The sequence below is a fragment of the Fusarium falciforme genome, chromosome 5 (genome assembly GCF_026873545.1).
Source record: "Fusarium falciforme chromosome 5, complete sequence".
Classification (NCBI taxonomy): domain Eukaryota; kingdom Fungi; phylum Ascomycota; class Sordariomycetes; order Hypocreales; family Nectriaceae; genus Fusarium; species Fusarium falciforme.
Genome location: NC_070548.1, coordinates 4,120,181 through 4,137,697, shown reverse-complemented (window position 1 = coordinate 4,137,697; position 17,517 = coordinate 4,120,181). Strand labels below are relative to the sequence as shown.

Below are 17,517 nucleotides of genomic sequence, written 5' to 3'. Positions count from 1 at the left end.
GTAAAAAGCATGTTTGGCAAAAGCTGATGTATTTCTTTTTTCCCCCATGACCCTGGGTCATTGGCATTTCCCCATGGGCAAGTCTGTTACCCCAGGGGAAAGAGCCCATGGCCTCCGCTTCTCTCCAGACCTTGGCTCAGCCAAGACGGAGCCATTTTACGTAAAAGTGAAGCTGTGCTTCTGACTCTGGCCGTCAAGAGTTTCCATATCCAAACGATGGGGCGGGATGTAACCGGGGATGCCGAGGAGCATGGGTTCGCAGGGTCTCCACCCAACGGAACAGTTCCGGGCCACAGAGTTGGGAGGACATCATAAGCACGTTTCAGTGTTGGTAAGAGAAACATCTCTACCGTATGGAATTGTGCTGTCGGGCTGATAAACTGGGGATTGACATGAGTGAGGGCACATAACCGGGACTGGGGCTCAAGGACTTGGGTGTGTATATGCTGAAGTTGAAGGAAATCTTATGGCAATGACACTCTTGACTTGTGTGGTTAGCCACATGGCAGTAATGCCTAGAAAACATTCCCAATGGTGTGAACCTTTGAGTTGGTGTTGAAAGCAACTGAGGTAGGCAAACAAGGCTAGGCCGCAAAGAATGGCTGTGGTCTTCTTGAATTCAACGCATCAAGGCAATAGATAGAAACCCCTTACTGATGGTCGAGATGAGAGAACACTAAGTGGCTAAAGCGGCCGAGGTAGTGAGACATCTCTCACTGCTGGCTGGGTATAAACAAGCTTTGACGGCTGACTTGTCGTAAGATACGTCCCATGGTCAGTTATACCTAACCAGTTACATTTTTCTGCAATGCTGATCTTGAAGCAAACACCGTGCCCCAAAAACAAAGTGCTTGTTGTTGCTACGATAAGCTACCCGTTTTAATGTATTGCTCTCACAGATTGACCAACCTTGGTACTCGGTTGCCGTCCTCATACAACTGACGCACGGTAAGTCATATCCAGACGGGAATTCCTTCGTTCGAGGCTGATGCAGGAGCAGTGTTTCAATCTTTGCTAGAGATGAGGCTGTTTGACCATCAAGGCAGCTGTAACATCCACCAATGATATTGACATGAGATGGATGTGAATCCCTCTGCTTGGTCCCTTGGTAAGCCGACATTGCGTTCATGCTTTTCGGCCCTCACGCTGCCGATGGCGCCTCCGCCGAGCCCCGCTGGGTCGGATCAGATCATTGCTTCACCACGAGCGCTGGGGGTGAGGCTGTCGTGCATTTAGCAGATGATCGAGATTTTTTCCACCCGTGGCAGCTGGCCTGCAGATCAAGGCCTTCACGGCCCAACTACAGGATCTAAATATCAGCTTGCAACACGCCAGGGGGGATATGAAACTTGTATTTGAACTTCTCTATTACGGTTGGTGGTGTAAGCTCGCCACGGCGTTCTGTGGCATGAAACTTGATGCCAAGAGTATGGGAGATACGGTTCCTTATTGATGTGCCGAACACTTTATTTATATAGGAAGGAAAAGGTTTTGATCAGCAGCAACCTAGCCCAACTCACGATGCTTTGGCCTGTCACTCTGCTCTCCTTGGAAATGATGACATGTCGATCGAGTAATGGTCTTAACTCGAGATGGGTCCTTCTTGAGTCAGTACCACATTCGTGATGTGCACAGGACCAGCAGGATGCGGCGCTTAATCGCGTTTAAATGATTCTTTGGGAGTTAAACATTCCCCGGCCTTCGGAGGTATCGGAGTCCGGAATTCTAGATCGCGGTGTTATTTTTAGAGAGAGAGAGAGAGAGGGCTGCGCCATCTACTGGTTCGATGTCATCAGGTGGAGTTGCCAATTTCAGGGGGTTTGGTGCACGAACCATTTGGCTTATCGTCCAACTGTCGATTTGATGGAAAAGATTTGGCGGTTGAGAATGGTATTCCTTCGAACGGCGATTCCAAATGGCTTCTAGATGGCTTAATTATCTACAAGAGATGGTGGCTGTGAACATGTAATACCTCCTGCTTGTACATCGATCGAACGTCTATATTGCCTAGCTGTGAATGTTGTCCTAATTGAACCACTCTTCTCAAGTCCCTTCACCCCACGCATCTTCAACAACCGAATTCACAACCGAAATTCAATATCACAGACAAAAGTTAATTATCGTCTCTCCCATTTCTCAATCGGGATGGCGTGCACATCACATCAACCAAAACCCCTGCACGGGACCCCATCCGCAAGGTTAGCCAGGGCCCGCACAGCCACTCATTCGTCCGCCCACAGCCCGTCATCCTGATCCAACAATAGATTCAACGCCGCTGATTAATTTTCCGCGCCTTGCATCTTTTAATAGGACCCCGTCTTCTTCGGCCCATCATTGGGTGTGTCAACCAAGGCTCGGTCCGCTTCTTGGGTATGGATCAAGCTAGCCTGGGACCCCCTCGGCTCACTTCATCTTTGGGCGCTGATATCTTATACATGGCATCTTTTTGTTTTCTTCCCCCCTGTCCACTCTTTCCGCATCAGGAAGTGTGAACCTGAATGTAGGGCTGAACTGATCGAGTCAGCATGTCAGGGCCGCAGCTGCTCACCCACAGGAGGCCGCCCATCGGCTCGTATTCATCCCATCTGGGCATTGAATGACGATCGAGCTCAGATACCAAACTGCGCGTCTATTTTACGCGCGGTGCAGCGCCCCAGAGTATTAGATGTGGTCCTGGCGGAGGCTGTGGTGGTGGTTGTCTAAGCTCAGTGACGCGCGCTTCAACCGCTTACCATTCCGGCACGCCCAATCAGTAGCTTTGTTTCTATTGATTCTAGCGAGCACATGGCATTGAATTCGGTCCACATTTCTTCGGCTCAGATCCCTTGGTTCCCCCTGTTGACGAAATCGTGGGTGGCTATCCCCTTCTCGGCAAGGCATTTCCGGAGACCACCTCTTGCCATGAACCGTTTCCCCAGTTTTGACCCGTATGCCTTGGGAGATCAGGGATCATGGACCACTTTAGATTTGTTGTGTTTATTTCTGGAATCCTGTGGTTAGCTTGGCTTGGCTGAACCTACACGCGACCCCCTTTTCAACCTCGGCAGTTTCTCAATGCCCGACGTTCTCTCATTCATTGGAATTCATCGAGGCTTCACTGGCTCAGCCTTGTTGTATCTCTGCTTCAGCTTGAAACGTTACTAGAGCCTTGATGACGCCGTGTAAGTCTGTGTATCGCGTCTAGCTCACATCATACGCGCTTCTCAGCTCCATGCAGTCAGGCCGGGAGCAGCCTTCGCGCTTAACACCCACTACCCGAAGCTCCGTGCCTGATACCCCTCCACTATCCGGGCTGAGCAATCTAAGCTGCCCTGATATCCCCTTGTCGACGTCGTGGCTGTTCAAGGTCTTGGTCCCTTTCCCCGATTACAACATCCGTCACCAGGCCAATCACGGCTCCAGGACCCTCCCGGTAAAAGTATTTCCACTCTTCCCATCCCACCAACACGAACTTCAGCTCTTGATCTTGCTCGTGAAAGAGGTCTGAGCTCCCGCAAGCTGCCGGGGTTTGGGCGTGGCTGTCAACGCCTTGACGTCGTGCATCTTGATGTTTTTTGGACTTTAGGAGGTGACAGGTTCTATTGATGTCTCAGTCCTTTCTTTTCTGGGGTGCATAATATTGAGCTGCATCATACGTTGCACACACCATATTCTTGACCCAACATGATTGTGGACAGTGATGGCTAGTATACATAACGGATACGAAACTTCCCATCGACTGAGACCCTCAACACTCGATTCATATTGTGGCGAGCAGACAAGGACATTGCACGCTATCCACAACGCCACATACTGCCATATCTTCCAAATATTCTCGTATTCGCTATGTCGTCCCATCGTTCTAGTAAGAAATCACGACGGCAGAGAGTAAGTCATCCCCTTTCGTGTCGTATGGACCTCGACTGACCCTTTAGCCCCCTGTGCGAGAGCTCATCCGTTCTCTCACAGCTCACCAGGTCAACACCCTTACCGAACTACGGCGTATCGAGCGAATAGCCGCCTCGTGCGAAGACGAAGACGATGCCCGCGCTTTCCAGGAGCCTATGACACTAGCATGGGCCAACTATGTCACCAGCAACCAATTCCTCATCGAACTTCACGGATTGACGCCGAACTATCCATTCTGTGGTGACATTGTGCAAGACGCTCACCTACGTGTGCTGAGTGATCCCGAGAGCAACCGCAGCTGGAACACGGCGTGGCTCTGCCTCGTCAAGATAAGAGACGACGGACTAATCCCCCTATATGCCCTCCTGGAGGCAGGGAAACAAGAGATGTGGGGAGAAACGCTACCGACGCAAGAAGATGTCGAGCAGTTGGCTTCATGCTTCGAGTTGGAATGGAGAACGGCCGTTGATACCATGCTGAGGCACTGGGCCACTCCCCCTACATGGTACGGTCAGTGACCGAAGAAAGGAGAGTTGTTTTGTTGTACCATCATTCTTTTCTCGAGATTATTTAGGGTTTCATTTGGATTTCAAAAGCGGGTTATTGGAAGAGACGAGGAACGCGTATGAAAAGCGGATATGGTATTTGGATTTTGTTTGTATAGGCGCGATGACGATAGAGTGCTGAGATTTAGCGATTGTTTAATGCGAATTCTTTTTACTGCTGAGTTTATGATATCATGTTTAAAACTGCGTCTTTTGGTATTCTGCCAGTAGGCTCTCTATCTATGATACGAAGTGCTTTTTCTCGGTAGTGACGGAGGATAATCATGCCTGTTGCTGCATCTCTATGCTTTCAGCCTCGGCCTGCCGACTATTCTTGCAGCTTGACTGAATCAGCTCCAGCACTGGCGGCAATCGTGCCATCATCGATAACAAGACCACTCGATATATGCCCTCTGGGCTTTCCACTTCCACTGTTTCTGCTGTCTATTGCCGCCGTGTCTTGAGTACCTGCGTCCCTGCCGCGTTCTCTTCGTGAGATACGCTCGGCATATATGGCAAAGGATTCCTGGATTATTTAGAGGTTCAGATATCTACAGTGCCAGACTGTGTGTTCAGATTTAACTCGCGGCTCTTCCAGCCGGGGCTGATTATATGCGTAGATGATAAATCAAAGGCCTCTGTAATTATAAGTCGCATCAGGGTAGATGATTACTTCATACACCCGAAAGGAAGCTTAATGGATGAATACTAACGTTACGCTTAATAATAGAAAGTCATATAAGTATCTCAACAAATACTAGCATACTTAGTGCTGTCTTGCTAGCGGCTAATAAAATTTGCAGCATAGATTTTGTATTGTCTTTCTTTGGTCGTAGAGTCCTCGGAGCTCATTTCCAGTTTGGGCATTGAGATAGACCGCTGGAAGATGGTTTTGCTTCTAGGAGTTTCATGTACCTAGTTCCACAAAGAATTTATGTTGAGAAACAAGAAATCGGCGCCAGTCGGCCCTATTCAGCACTGACAATTGCAAACTTGAAGACTGGGACAGGGGATCGTCGCTACGAGCCGAGGCAAACTGTGCCGGCTGCTCCGATACACCCACTTTTGGTTGCTGGGATTGACACTATCCTTTCAGTGTAGCTGCCACTATAACTGGACCTGCATTTGGCGGGTTGATGCCCTGTATCTCTCGGCTGGGCGATTACCCCTGTCGCATACCTGTTTGCTCAATCTGACATGCTTTGTGCTTACAACCTCAAAACTCCATTATATATCTATCTTACCAGACTTCTCGAATACTGAAAAATGTTGCTAGACATGCGCAATGAGTTGTCCAAATCGCATCATTACGCAACATGGCAACATCAAAGTCAATGAGGTCATTTCTGCTCGTACCGCATTGGGAAGTATCACCGCCGAGTGGGCCGTCAAAGTCAAGCAATGCACTGACTTTGCAACCGGCCTTACAAATCAGCTCCAGCGAACCTCGGCATCTCGCGCCACCAAGGGAGGCCTTTCGTTGCTTTAAAAGATCTGCGGCTCTCCGCTGTTTGCTGCTTTGTTTTATCAAAGATACCCAATTCAACTCGGAAAAGCAGCAGTCACCATCACAAACACCAGCCAAAATGACCCAGAACAAGACCCTTATCTTCAAGAAGATCCCAACCGGGCTTCCCGTGGCTGGGGAGCACCTGGTCATCGAGGATCATCCCATCGATCTCGATGAGGCTGCCCCCGAGGGCGGTCTAGTTGTCGAAATTCTCTACGCCTCTTTCGACCCTTATCTGCGAGGCAAGATGCGAGACCCCAGCATCAAGTCTTATTCTCCTGCTTTTGAGACTGACAAGCCAATCACAAACGACACCGTCGCAAAGGTCATCAAGAGCGATACCTCGGATTTCACAGAGGGCGATCTGATTGTGGCTTATCTGCCCCTTGCCCAGTATGCGCGCGTGCCCAAGGACAGCCTGGCAAGAGCCAGAAAGATCAACAACCCGCACAACCTGGACCTTGCCCTGTTCCTGGGACCTCTCGGAATGCCAGGCCTCACCGCTTGGTCTGGTCTGCACAAGATCGGCCAGCCGCAGAAGGGTGAGACCATCTTTATCAGCTCCGCGGCTGGTGCTGTGGGTCAGATTGTTGGCCAGGTGGCCAAGCGGGAGGGCTTGACAGTTATCGGCTCTGTCGGTTCGGACGAGAAGCTCGACTTCATCACTAAGGAGCTTGGATTTGACGCCGGCTTTAACTACAAGAAGGAGAGCCCCAAGGAGGCTCTTCCCAGACTTGCACCCAACGGTATCGACATTTACTTTGAGAACGTCGGTGGAGAGCATCTCGAGGCAGCCCTCACCAACATGAATCTTCTTGGAAGAATCCCCGTCTGTGGCATGGTAAGTCACATGTTTCCGAATAAACGTCACATATGCTAACATGACTTGTAGATCTCATCATACAACACCCCTGCCAGCCAACAGACCGGAATCAAGGGTCTCATGCAGCTCATCACCAAGCAAATTACCATGCAGGGTTTCCTTGTCGGCAACCCCAAGTTTGGCCCAGCTTATGCCAAGGAGCACCAGGAGAATCTGCAGAAGTGGCTGGCGGATGGTAGCGTCAAGGCCAAGCTCTCCATCACCGAGGGAATTGACAGCGCCGCGGATGGACTTATTGGAATGCTAGAGGGCAAGAACTTTGGCAAGGCTGTGCTGAAGATTTAATAGATGCTTGCATTTATAGTAATGATGAAATGAATTGATACGTACTTGAGACAGTTCCTGCAGCCACGACCTAGCAGCTCGAGTTGTCCTAGATCAATGCTTCCAGTTGAGTATGTACTATGATGTTGAGTTGCTTCCTTAGAAACTCTCCTCATAGAGATATATGAAATAAATAAACAATCAAGACTGGGTTTTATACGTCCCGTTCTAATATTAGCCTGGAACACCTTGCTATGCCCCTGACCTGGACTATCCCATAAGTGCTCCTCGGCCTCCAAGCCGGTCACGACGATGGGCCCAGACCAATCAAGACACACGTTAGTGACGATACTTTCATCACTCAGTATTCTGCCTTAGAAAACATTAGCCAACGCAATAACCTGGTATTGGAGCCTACCACTCAAGGCAGAGCGCTGGGTGAGGTATGGCTTGGAGGCCTACGAGATCTTAAAGTGTTGTCTAAGCTGCATTCTTGGCCATTGTGTGTGACACTCTTTTGATTATGGGAGTGCCAAGCAGGATCATCAACATTGAGGGTTATCTTGCCCCGCCTCTTCAAGAGTCAGAGGGATTAGTCCAAAGCCTACGACTGCAGCTTGCATCCTTTGTGCGGGTTGAGATGAATCAAAGGCCTGCAACTTAGAATGAGAGTAACGCGAGTGAGAATTAAGAGCAATCAGAGTAGGCAAGAATAGAATAGAACAAATAGATGCGAGTTCACGATTGGCCAGCACATAAGCCCAAGCTGAGGAGGCAAGATTTGGTCACTCTAGGGATTTTATTCAAGGGCATAACTTGTCCCAAGATCCCTCTCTTGTTACCGCAGTGAGAAAACTGCCAAGACGCGTCTCGCCTTGATTACTGGCCTCCTCGGTGGAGAAGGATCGTCAACTTACAAGTTTAAGCTTAAACTTGGCCAACGTCATTCAATGGAGCTTATCCATGTCGCCAAGCGCAAAGGTTCTATCAAAGAACCCAGATCCCCCATTTTAACGTGCCTCGGACTTCCAAGACGGGTATTCCGGTCGTCGTGATTCCGATGTTGCGCCGTATTGTATGTCTCGGCGTTGGTTGTACTACCCACATGAACCGCCATGATACTTGAACCCCTACTCATTGCAGGTGTCTCGTCGAATCATACAATTGATCCACTCTACTGCCTGTTTAGTGGAGAACTAATTCTGCGAAATTGCCGCTTTTTCATCACAAAGGATTAAGGCCAAGATGATTGCCAAGCTTCTGGTCCGAGGTTCAAACATTTCAGGCACTCCGAAGCCTACAAGATGGCAATCTGAACCAACAGCGTGTGTTCTTTGGGCCTCTAGATGGAGAATTTTGTGGATATCTTGGCAGTCGTTGGACGGTTCGACTGCTTGGCTCGACCCGTCAGCAGCCCAAGATGACTTCAGCCAAGTCATCCTTTATCCCGCAGTCCCATTCTGCCCCACGATGTTGAAGTTCTGTGCGGCTCCGGGGCCGAGTACAAGACGCGGCTTCTCCCAGGTCCCGTGGTGACAGATTTTCCACTCCACCTCCTCTTCTACCTACCCTTCTCTATACTCGTGCCCACCATGTCCGAGAAGCCAGAGCGGCCTAGAGACAACGGGATCAGCCCTCCCTCGTCCGTTGACGGCCAAGTCAATGAGAAACCCAAGCATCAGTCCGGTCTTTCCGGTTTCTTCTCTCGACTCGGTGACCTACCAGAATGGAAAGTCGGCGGCAAACATCTCGAGGGTGATACGCTCAACTGGGCCATCGGCATCATTGCGTCATGCGGTTTTCTCATGTTTGGATACGACCAAGGTGTTTTGAGTGCCCTCCTTACTCTGGATGACTTTCAAAAGAACCTGGTTCTCATGACACCACGGGATGATTCAAACCCTCTCTGCTGGCTTGACTACCCCGAGAACAACCAACCTGACCCGAACCAATGCACTGGCGACCCCAACACTCAGGCAGCAGCTGTGGCGGTTTACCAGATTGGATGCTTCTTGGGAGCTGTCCTTATTCTTTTCTACGGCGAAAGGTGGGGACGAAAGTCATCTACGTTCTGGGGAAGTCTCATTATGATCATTGGAACAATCATGCAAGCGTCTGCCCATGAGTATGGTCTCTTCTCTGCCGGCAGAATTGTTGGTGGCGTTGGAAACGGCATGGTCACTTCGAGTAAGCGCCCCCTTACCCCCTCTCATGCCTTGACAGTTGTTGACTCTGTATAGCTATCCCGACATGGCAGTCCGAGTGTGCTCGGCCTCACCAACGTGGTTTCTTGATCACGCTCTCAGGTGCTCTCATCTCGGGTGGTATCATGATTTCGTACTGGGTTGATTACGGGTTCTACTTTTTGTCTGGATCCGTTCGCTGGCGATTCCCAGTCTCCTTTCAATCGTTCTTCACCATTATTGTCATGATTGGACTACTCTACCTGCCCGATTCTCCTCGGTGGCTTGCCATGCAGGGTCGCGTCGATGAAGCGCGCGATGTAACTGCTCGTCTTCTGGGCAAGCCAGTCGATGATCCAGAAGTCATCACGGAAATCAAAGCTATCCAAGAAGCTCTTGAAGTGCAGAGTCGAGGCGGCGGGTTCCGCTACAAGGAACTCCTCACCAATGGCCCCTCGCAGAACTTCCGACGAACTATGCTCGGAGTTGCTGCTCAGTTCTTTCAACAGATTTGTGGAATCAATCTCGTCACTTATTAGTACGTTGGTTTATGTTTATCGTGCTTTAACCCTGGCTAACGCACTATAGTGCAACATTCCTCTTCGAAAACTCGCTTGGCTTTGGTCCCGAGATGTCTCGCTTACTGGCTGCTCTCAACGGCACAGAGTATTTCCTTGCCTCTCTCGTGGCTCTTCCTTTAATTGAACGCACTGGCCGACGCAAGCTCATGCTGTTTGGTGCCTTCGGAATGATGGCCTCCATGGCAGTTCTTGCAGGAACAGTCTCGACTGGAACAGCAGCGGATAACGGTGCACCTCAACTTGAGACTCGATATGGCGTGACAGCGACTGTTTTCCTCTTTGTCTTTAACTCATTCTTTGCTATTGGTAAGCTTGCCCATCCCCTCCAGCAAAACACTGCTGACAACCACCCAGGCTGGCTTGGAATGACATGGCTCTATCCCGCTGAGATCACGAACCTCCGCATCCGCATCCAAGCCAACGCACTATCGACATGTTCTAACTGGCTTTCAAATTTTCTAATCGTCATGATCACGCCCCCCGCATTTGCGAATCTCGGATATAGGACCTATGCCATGTTTGCCGTGTTCAACGCGGCCATCATTCCATGTGTCTGGCTGTTCTTCCCTGAGCCAAAGGGACGGAGCCTTGAGGAACTGGACATCATTTTTGCCAGCGCACACTTTGACAAGGTGAATCCAGTCAAGAGGGCGAGGGAGATGCGCCATATTGAAGGGTCGGAGCTGGAGGGTGAGTTGGACAAGTACTTTGGGGCCTCCAGTGAAGAGATCGAGAATGCTCGTTAGGCAGTGGCTCAGTCCTGAAATAAGTAGCGTTTTGGTCTCTCGACCTATTTCAAAGGAAATTCTAGGTGAAGCCAGCTGCAAAGTGTGTAATCTCGTGGGCTGATCTCGCCATGGTTGTCGCTTTGGCACAGATGAAGGACTCTTGATGCTGATGCGATATGCAATTAGCTCATCTAAAACTTGCATTGGAGTTGCCCAAACTCTAGATGAACTATACTAATGCACTCAGCCATTGCTACGGGCTTTCCCCTGAGACATCTCTTACCTTCATTGACTACTGGCGTTTGACTGGCGATGACACGTACGAGCTGGGTGATAGAGAGAATGCTATATCAGTCTAGATAGAGTGACGACTTTTCACCGGCCTATCAGACCTTTATATCAGCGAATTATGAGAAGTGCGCATGGGATCTTGGAGCAATGTCTTTCCTCCAATACGGTGTTTCAAAGGATGCATCGGATGAAGCGTAGTGGTCAGATCTTACTTACTCAATGAGCAGCGAGGCCGGTGGCTGAAGAAGATTTAGTTGTCACAACTCGGGTTGCGCCTTTTATTCGAGGCACGATCCTCCACATGCTCAATTCTGTGACTGAGGAGGTTGAAAAAAGGTGGGACAGCAAGATGTTCACGTGCTTCGAATAAGTTGGAAGATGTTGCTCCGGAGAAGAGTGGTGATACTTTGGCTGTCAGTCACATAGGCTTATGGCTGCTTTCGTCACCGGTCAAGCTCACCATGTCGGATCTTCCGGCTCCCTAGGGACAGAAGTCATTGATACATAAAGTTCCTTTAGCATAATCGTTATTAGTGTATTCGGATTGGAGTTATGAGCCCTCCTCAACTCCGTGTTCGGTTCGAGTCCCTAATTCAAAGCATTATCTGCGAATTAGAAGCAGGAGAGGTGGATAATATCGTTAGCACTCTGATATGGAACAATTCTCATTACTTTCCAAGCGCCCTGTTCAAACCAAGCGACTAAACTCCCTACCATGCTATTGACGAAAGGAAACGACCCTGGCCCAGAGATACGTTGCATGATCAGTTGACTCAGATGCCAAGAGCTTGAATTTCAGCCGCCATAACTCTTGGCTTCTTGTAGGGATGATTCGTGAATGGGCACGAACATCAAGCCAACGCAAGCTTGTCTATCAACCAGGCTTTTAGCTATCAGAAGAATAGCATGGCCCATATGCTTTTCTGGAGCCTTGTTGGTACATAAGTAGAGCTGGGCCAAATCAACACCGCTCAGTGTTCGAATCTATATCTCCTGACCGTGAATTTTTTTTTGTTGATCGTCCAAACCAGGCTTGCTCAACTTGTAATGACTGGCCAGGATTGGTTAACGAGGCCTTGGAAATAAAGTTTTCCTCTCCGTTGATCGACCCGCCCTGACTGATGTTAGAATGGATGCTTTGTACCCTGAACCGGACATCTCAAGGCCGAAGATTGTGACGTGATAAGGTGTGGGTACCGAATCGGACCTTCCGACCCCGATGGAAACCGGTATCTCGGAGCTAGAGCGGTTTAGGAAAGTTCCAAACAACGGTTCAGGGAGGCATGAAACATGACGTCTCATTAGGGGTTCTGTCGGATACTGATCCGTAAAATAATGTCGCACATATTGATGGCCAGGTTGTTGGGATTCATGAAGAGTATGAAGAGAGAGATAAGAATTACATCGAAATGAGAGGGAATGAAGCCACGCGAATACAACATATCACGACTTGGCACGGCAGTTCAACATCAATGAACGAAGCGACGGACGTGTCCTGGATGGCGATCCCGATCCCGCTGGTCTTCTCGCTCAATGGTGTCAAACACAGCAATAAGGAACACAGTTGCCAACACATAAGGGCAAATCGAGAAGGTATCACGGTTTTGATGAAAGGAGACAAGTGTATATCAGGATGAAAAAGAGATGTATCCTTTATGAATTTATATAGTGTAATGCAGAATGCCCCCCCTTGAAATGCTCCACGCTAGCTCTACTTTCTAAAAGCATCATTCTACATCTTAAACAGAGTTGGAGTTATCGGCACAAGACCAGGCGGACGAACCACCAGACTCCTTGTAAGAATCAATGATACCAACAATGGATCCGTAAGTACCGCCAATCATCAGGAAAGTACCGGAAACGATGACAAAGACGCTGAAAGCAACCATGAGATACCATCGAAGAGTGGGATCGCGTCGGCCGGGAGCCCAGTTATCGTAGAGCCACATGCAGCCCATAGGCTGGAAAGACATCAGCGTACCGAGGAGGGCACCGACGAGGGAGACGAGGCCGCCGAAAACGGGGATACCGCTAGCAATGGCGTAGGCAATGATGGAGGTGACAAAGGTGCAGCCGAGCCAAGTTCCCCAGTGGATCGGGCTGTTGGAAGCCAGGTGCTTGGAGCCTCGAAGGATACGGACAAAGGCGTACTTGGCGGCAAAGTGGATGACGAGAGTCGTAGTAGCGATGAGACCGGGAAGCGCAAGACCGTAGGCGATCTTCTTGATGAGAGGACCAGCCGAGCCGAGAGCGGGCGAGGCAACGTAGGAACCGCAGTACAGGTACACGACGCAGCCGATGACGATATAGGTGATGGTAACTCCAGCCTGACAGATCATCAGGGAGCGAGTATAGTGGGCTGGGTTCTTCATCTCGGAGGCGATAGAGAAGAAACCAGGGGTACCGGCATAGGCAAAGACCAGGGAAGAAATGGCCGAGATAGCCTCAGTGAAGGAGGGGTTGTTGACGACCTTGTAGTCAGACTTCCAGTGTCCGGTCGATGGCGCAGAAGCGGGTCGATCCTGAACACCAACGGCGATGGTAACAGTGAAGACTGGTCATGGTTAGGGACGAAACTATGCAGAGTCGCGGAAAACTTACTGGCTGTAAGAATACAGACAAGACCGATCCAAGCAAGCCAGCTGATACGGCCAAGAGTACGGATACTCGCGAGACTGAATCCAACAATAGCGGCAACGGCAACAAAGATGGCGGTACAGGCGCCATGAGTCGAGACAGCGTTCAGACCGATCGAGATACCCAGCATACCAGAACCGGCGACGAAGATCCAGTCTTTGACTTTGTTAGTTTGAATCATGTAGCTTTCTCACGAGCACTTACAAAGACAGAAAGCTATTCCCAGAATCTCACGACCAATACGGCCAAACATCAAGTCACCCGCATCGTCGATACTGTAAACCTGGGTGTGGCGACGCTTGAAAACTCCAACCATGTAATCAGACCAAGTCGTGATGCCGGCGATGATGATAAGGCAGATGACACCAGGAACGATGCCAAGGACGTCGAAAACGGCGGGGATAGACAAGACGCCAAGACCGACCTGGGTCTTCATCATGAGGGCAACGGTGCCGATCCAACCAACCTATGAGGTGTTAGTCTTTGAGGCTCAACCATCTTGGCATCTACATACAGCACGGTAGTTGGGGCCCTCGTTAGTGATATCACCAAAGACATCGTCGTGGACCTCGCCCGTCTGAGAGGGCACAGTTGTGAGCCCATTGTTGAGCTCGACGTCCTGCTCGTGCTTCATGTCCTTTTCCGTAGGAGGGCTCGAGTACTGCGACATGGCGCCGGAGTTGAGAGAGGAATATGGCCAAGACAAGATGCAACCGGAACAGATGCAAGAGAAGGAGGGTGAAGAGAGAGAGAAGGAGAGAAAGGCTTGGATACAGACTGATCCACAAACAAGACTTCATGATCTGGGGATTGTGGGCTCAACTTATAGCGATTGACATTGACGGCAACGCTCTGACCAAGCCAATGATTCGACCAGGCCAAACACTGGAGGTTAGCTCTTCCTCGCCCCCCTCCATGGGTCGTATCAGGCCAACGATAGGGAAGACAGGGTCATGATTCCAACCTAGAGGGTTTAGACCGGGTAAGTGGGTTCCTTGCAAACCTTGGTCCAAAAACCTCGCCCCCCATCGGCCGGCATCAGCGATAGCGAACAGCCCGGAGCTTATCTCTACGGGGTTAGTAGATGCTGTGATGGAGGGTGGAGAAAGCACGCTTTTTCACGGGCTGGAATTGGCACGTCCGCTCCCCCATGGGGTAAGTCGACGGACTCATGGGGTAGAGAGGAGAAAAGCTGGGGGAAAACTCCATGGGGCGAGAATGTTCAAGGGTTGTTGGCAGCATGCGGAGATGTGAGTTCCACATTGGCAAAAGCTTGCTGAGCGTCAGTCGAGTCAGGTTCGTTGCCAGTAGAGAGACGTTGCTCTCAGTACGTAAGAAAAATAGGAATCCCAGACAAAAACACGTAGCAGTATGTCCGAGGTATGACGTTGGAGTTCCACTGGGCAACGGGGTTAGCTTTGCCGACCCTCTGACGAGTTGGGGACTCTTCCGCGTCGGAACCGTCTCCACTGGTTCTCCACCGTCTATGGTCGTGTTACTGAGGCGAAGGGGGAGACGGTTTGATTACCCCGTCGACTACGGCTGACAATGTCGGGAGCGCTCCCGATGAGGGCACCAACGAGAGGCAAGATAAGGTGTGCGACGGTATCCTTGTTTGCATTGGCTTTTGGTTTTGTCTATGCGTGAAACTCTTCTATTGAGCTTCCTTGCGGGTCAAAATGTCTCGCGATCTGCGCTCCAACTGCCTTGAACGGTTTGTACCCAAATCCACTCCTCCGAACGCCTCTACCATCCCTGCGCCACCTTTTTCCCTATTTGTTCAGCTCTGCGTCGGCATGTTGACGCTCTTTCCGTGGTCTGCTTCCTCCTCGCCTCTCCAAAGAGTCGTGATGGTCTTTGTCTGGGTGTAAAAGTTGAGTCCGGGCTTTCCGTAAAAGGTGCTCGTACCGCCACCCGCCACGCTCTTCTTGTTGCCCGTGAAGCTGAACATGGGCAGGGGCACGGGGATAGGAACGTTGACTCCGACCTGACCGGCTTCAATGTTCTTCTGGAACCAGGCGGCCTTGCTGCCCGAGTTGGTGAAGATGGCTACTCCGTTGCCGTACTCGTTCTGGTTGATGAGGTCTGTGGCAGCCTCGAGGGTAGGGGCCTCGAGAACCAGCAGTACGGGCCCAAAGATCTCTTGGGTGTAGCACTTCATGCTCGGGGTCACCCCTGTGATGATGGTTGGGGCGATGAAGTTGCCCGAGGGGTACTTATCGGGAGCGTACCCGCGACCGTCGAGAACAATCTGTGCGCCCTCCTCCTCAGCTGAGGCAATCAATGATTCGATCCTCGACTTGGACTCTGGGCTAATGACGGGTCCGAGGTCGGCACCGTCCTCAAAGCCTCCGTCTGTCTTGAGCTGCTTAGCTGCTGAGACAAGGTCGTCGACGTATGACTTGGTGTCGGGACCGACGAGAACGACGGTGCTCAGAGCCATGCATCGTTGACCAGCGGCACCAAAGGCAGCACCAGTGATGGCATTGATGGTGCTCTTCTTATTACAATCGGGAAGGACGACGGCATGGTTCTTGGCCCCGAGGTTGGCCTGAACACGCTTACCGTTGGCCGAGCCCCTGGAGTAGATATACTCTCCAGCGGCATTGCCTCCGACGAAGCTGATGGCCTTGATGGCGGGCTCGTCGATGATGAAGTTGACCGCACGGTGCGTTCCGTGGATGATGTTGACAACTCCCTCAGGGAAGCCTGCCTCCTTTGCAATCTCGGCAAGGATCATGGCAGCGCCCGGGTCGCGTTCCGATGGTTTGAGGACGAGCGTGTTACCGGTAATAGTCGCAATCGGGATGGACCACAGTGGAATCATGGCAGGGAAATCTAAAAGACATAAGAGTCAGCTTGCATCTCCTGATGTTGCGTGTCTATTGGCTTTGGGACTTACTGAAGGGGCAGATGGCGGCAACAACGCCGAGAGGCTCTCGAACATTACGAGTTTCCATATCCTTAGCAACTTCCAAAACCTCTCCAGTGATTTGTGTAGTGATGCCGCAAGCCGTCTCGGCAACCTGAAGGCCTCGAAGGACATCACCACGGGCATCAGCAAACGTCTTGCCCTGCTCCAGAGTAATAGACGAGGCAAGACGGTCCCAGTTCTGACGGATCAGCCGTGTAAACTCAAACATGATCTGCTGGCGACGCAGAATGCTCGTGTTCTTCCAGCCGGGAAAGGCATCCTGTGCGGCCTTGACGGCTGCGCGAAGCTCCTCGTCTGTAGACTCTGGCACGCGGGTCACGACATTGTTCGTGGCAGGGTCATGGACGTCAATCCACTTTGTGGCGGCCGAGGGGGTAAAGTTGTTTCCGATGAAGTTGTGTGTGGGGAGGGGGTCTTTGATTTGCTCATGGGAAGTTGGAGAAGGGCGGTTGAAGATGGAGTGGGCAGACCGCGAGGTGACTCGGGGTGTCAGAGACCGAGGGATACGTCGAATAGCTCGTGCGGACTTCATGACTGCGACAAGGTTGACGGTTGAGTTTGTCTGGTGTCTGAAGAAGCAAGGAGTCGTGAAGTCGGATGCCTTTATCATTGTTTGGTTTCTCAAGCCGAATGCCTCTTCTTTTTCTTCATCTTGAATTCAGAAGTCATGTTTGTCGAATGAGGCAAGTCAAACCGCCGTGATTGTTCCAAAACGTCCGGAGCTGACCTTGTGATTGTCAAACCTCAAGATCCGGAGTCGGAGGCCCGGACCGGCCCCTAGCGGTCTTGTTCTCCGCACAAGCAGTCCCCCATTTCCCCACAAATCTTGACCCGTTGCCGATGGTCACTTTCCTACAAAGATCCGACGCGGCGCGGTCTGAATCGGCCGAAGCGGCCGTCCGTTAGCCTCATTCCTCCAAGACAGGCAGGCCTCGCCGGCGAGATAAGGCTTCCAGACTGCTGGCTTTCTTTTGCCAATCGATCACATGAACGAGTTCGTTGATCGATTTAGGCATGTTCCCCAAACATGGGCAAGCTGGGGTATGAGGGGCCGGGACATTTCTGGTCAGCT

General features: G+C 50.9%; 5 protein-coding genes across 5 annotated transcripts; 3 read left to right on the top strand and 2 right to left on the bottom strand.

Moving 5' to 3' along the window:
* Window positions 1–3,825: 3,825 nt before the first annotated feature.
* NCS54_00753300 (Hypothetical protein) lies at window positions 3,826–4,406 on the top strand (the record flags this gene model as incomplete). The annotated part of the gene is made up of 2 exons (XM_053152957.1): window positions 3,826–3,867; window positions 3,915–4,406. The coding sequence occupies 2 exons, from the start codon at window positions 3,826–3,828 to the stop codon at window positions 4,404–4,406; spliced, it is 534 nt and encodes a 177-aa protein (XP_053008932.1).
* Window positions 4,407–6,019: 1,613 nt separating this feature from the next.
* On the top strand, window positions 6,020–7,111 carry NCS54_00753200 (PKS-ER domain-containing protein; the record flags this gene model as incomplete). Its single annotated transcript, XM_053152956.1, has 2 exons — window positions 6,020–6,784; window positions 6,836–7,111. 2 exons carry the CDS (start codon window positions 6,020–6,022, stop codon window positions 7,109–7,111), a joined length of 1,041 nt encoding a protein of 346 aa, XP_053008931.1.
* Window positions 7,112–8,682: 1,571 nt separating this feature from the next.
* NCS54_00753100 (MFS domain-containing protein) lies at window positions 8,683–10,600 on the top strand (the record flags this gene model as incomplete). The annotated part of the gene is made up of 4 exons (XM_053152955.1): window positions 8,683–9,277; window positions 9,331–9,811; window positions 9,862–10,160; window positions 10,209–10,600. 4 exons carry the CDS (start codon window positions 8,683–8,685, stop codon window positions 10,598–10,600), a joined length of 1,767 nt encoding a protein of 588 aa, XP_053008930.1.
* A 2,012-nt stretch (window positions 10,601–12,612) lies between these two features.
* Window positions 12,613–14,180, bottom strand: NCS54_00753000 (Aa-trans domain-containing protein; the record flags this gene model as incomplete). The annotated part of the gene is made up of 4 exons (XM_053152954.1): window positions 12,613–13,427; window positions 13,475–13,666; window positions 13,715–13,976; window positions 14,025–14,180. 4 exons carry the CDS (start codon window positions 14,178–14,180, stop codon window positions 12,613–12,615), a joined length of 1,425 nt encoding a protein of 474 aa, XP_053008929.1.
* Window positions 14,181–15,290: 1,110 nt separating this feature from the next.
* Window positions 15,291–16,977, bottom strand: NCS54_00752900 (Methylmalonate-semialdehyde dehydrogenase; the record flags this gene model as incomplete). The annotated part of the gene is made up of 2 exons (XM_053152953.1): window positions 15,291–16,348; window positions 16,413–16,977. The coding sequence occupies 2 exons, from the start codon at window positions 16,975–16,977 to the stop codon at window positions 15,291–15,293; spliced, it is 1,623 nt and encodes a 540-aa protein (XP_053008928.1).
* Window positions 16,978–17,517: the final 540 nt, after the last annotated feature.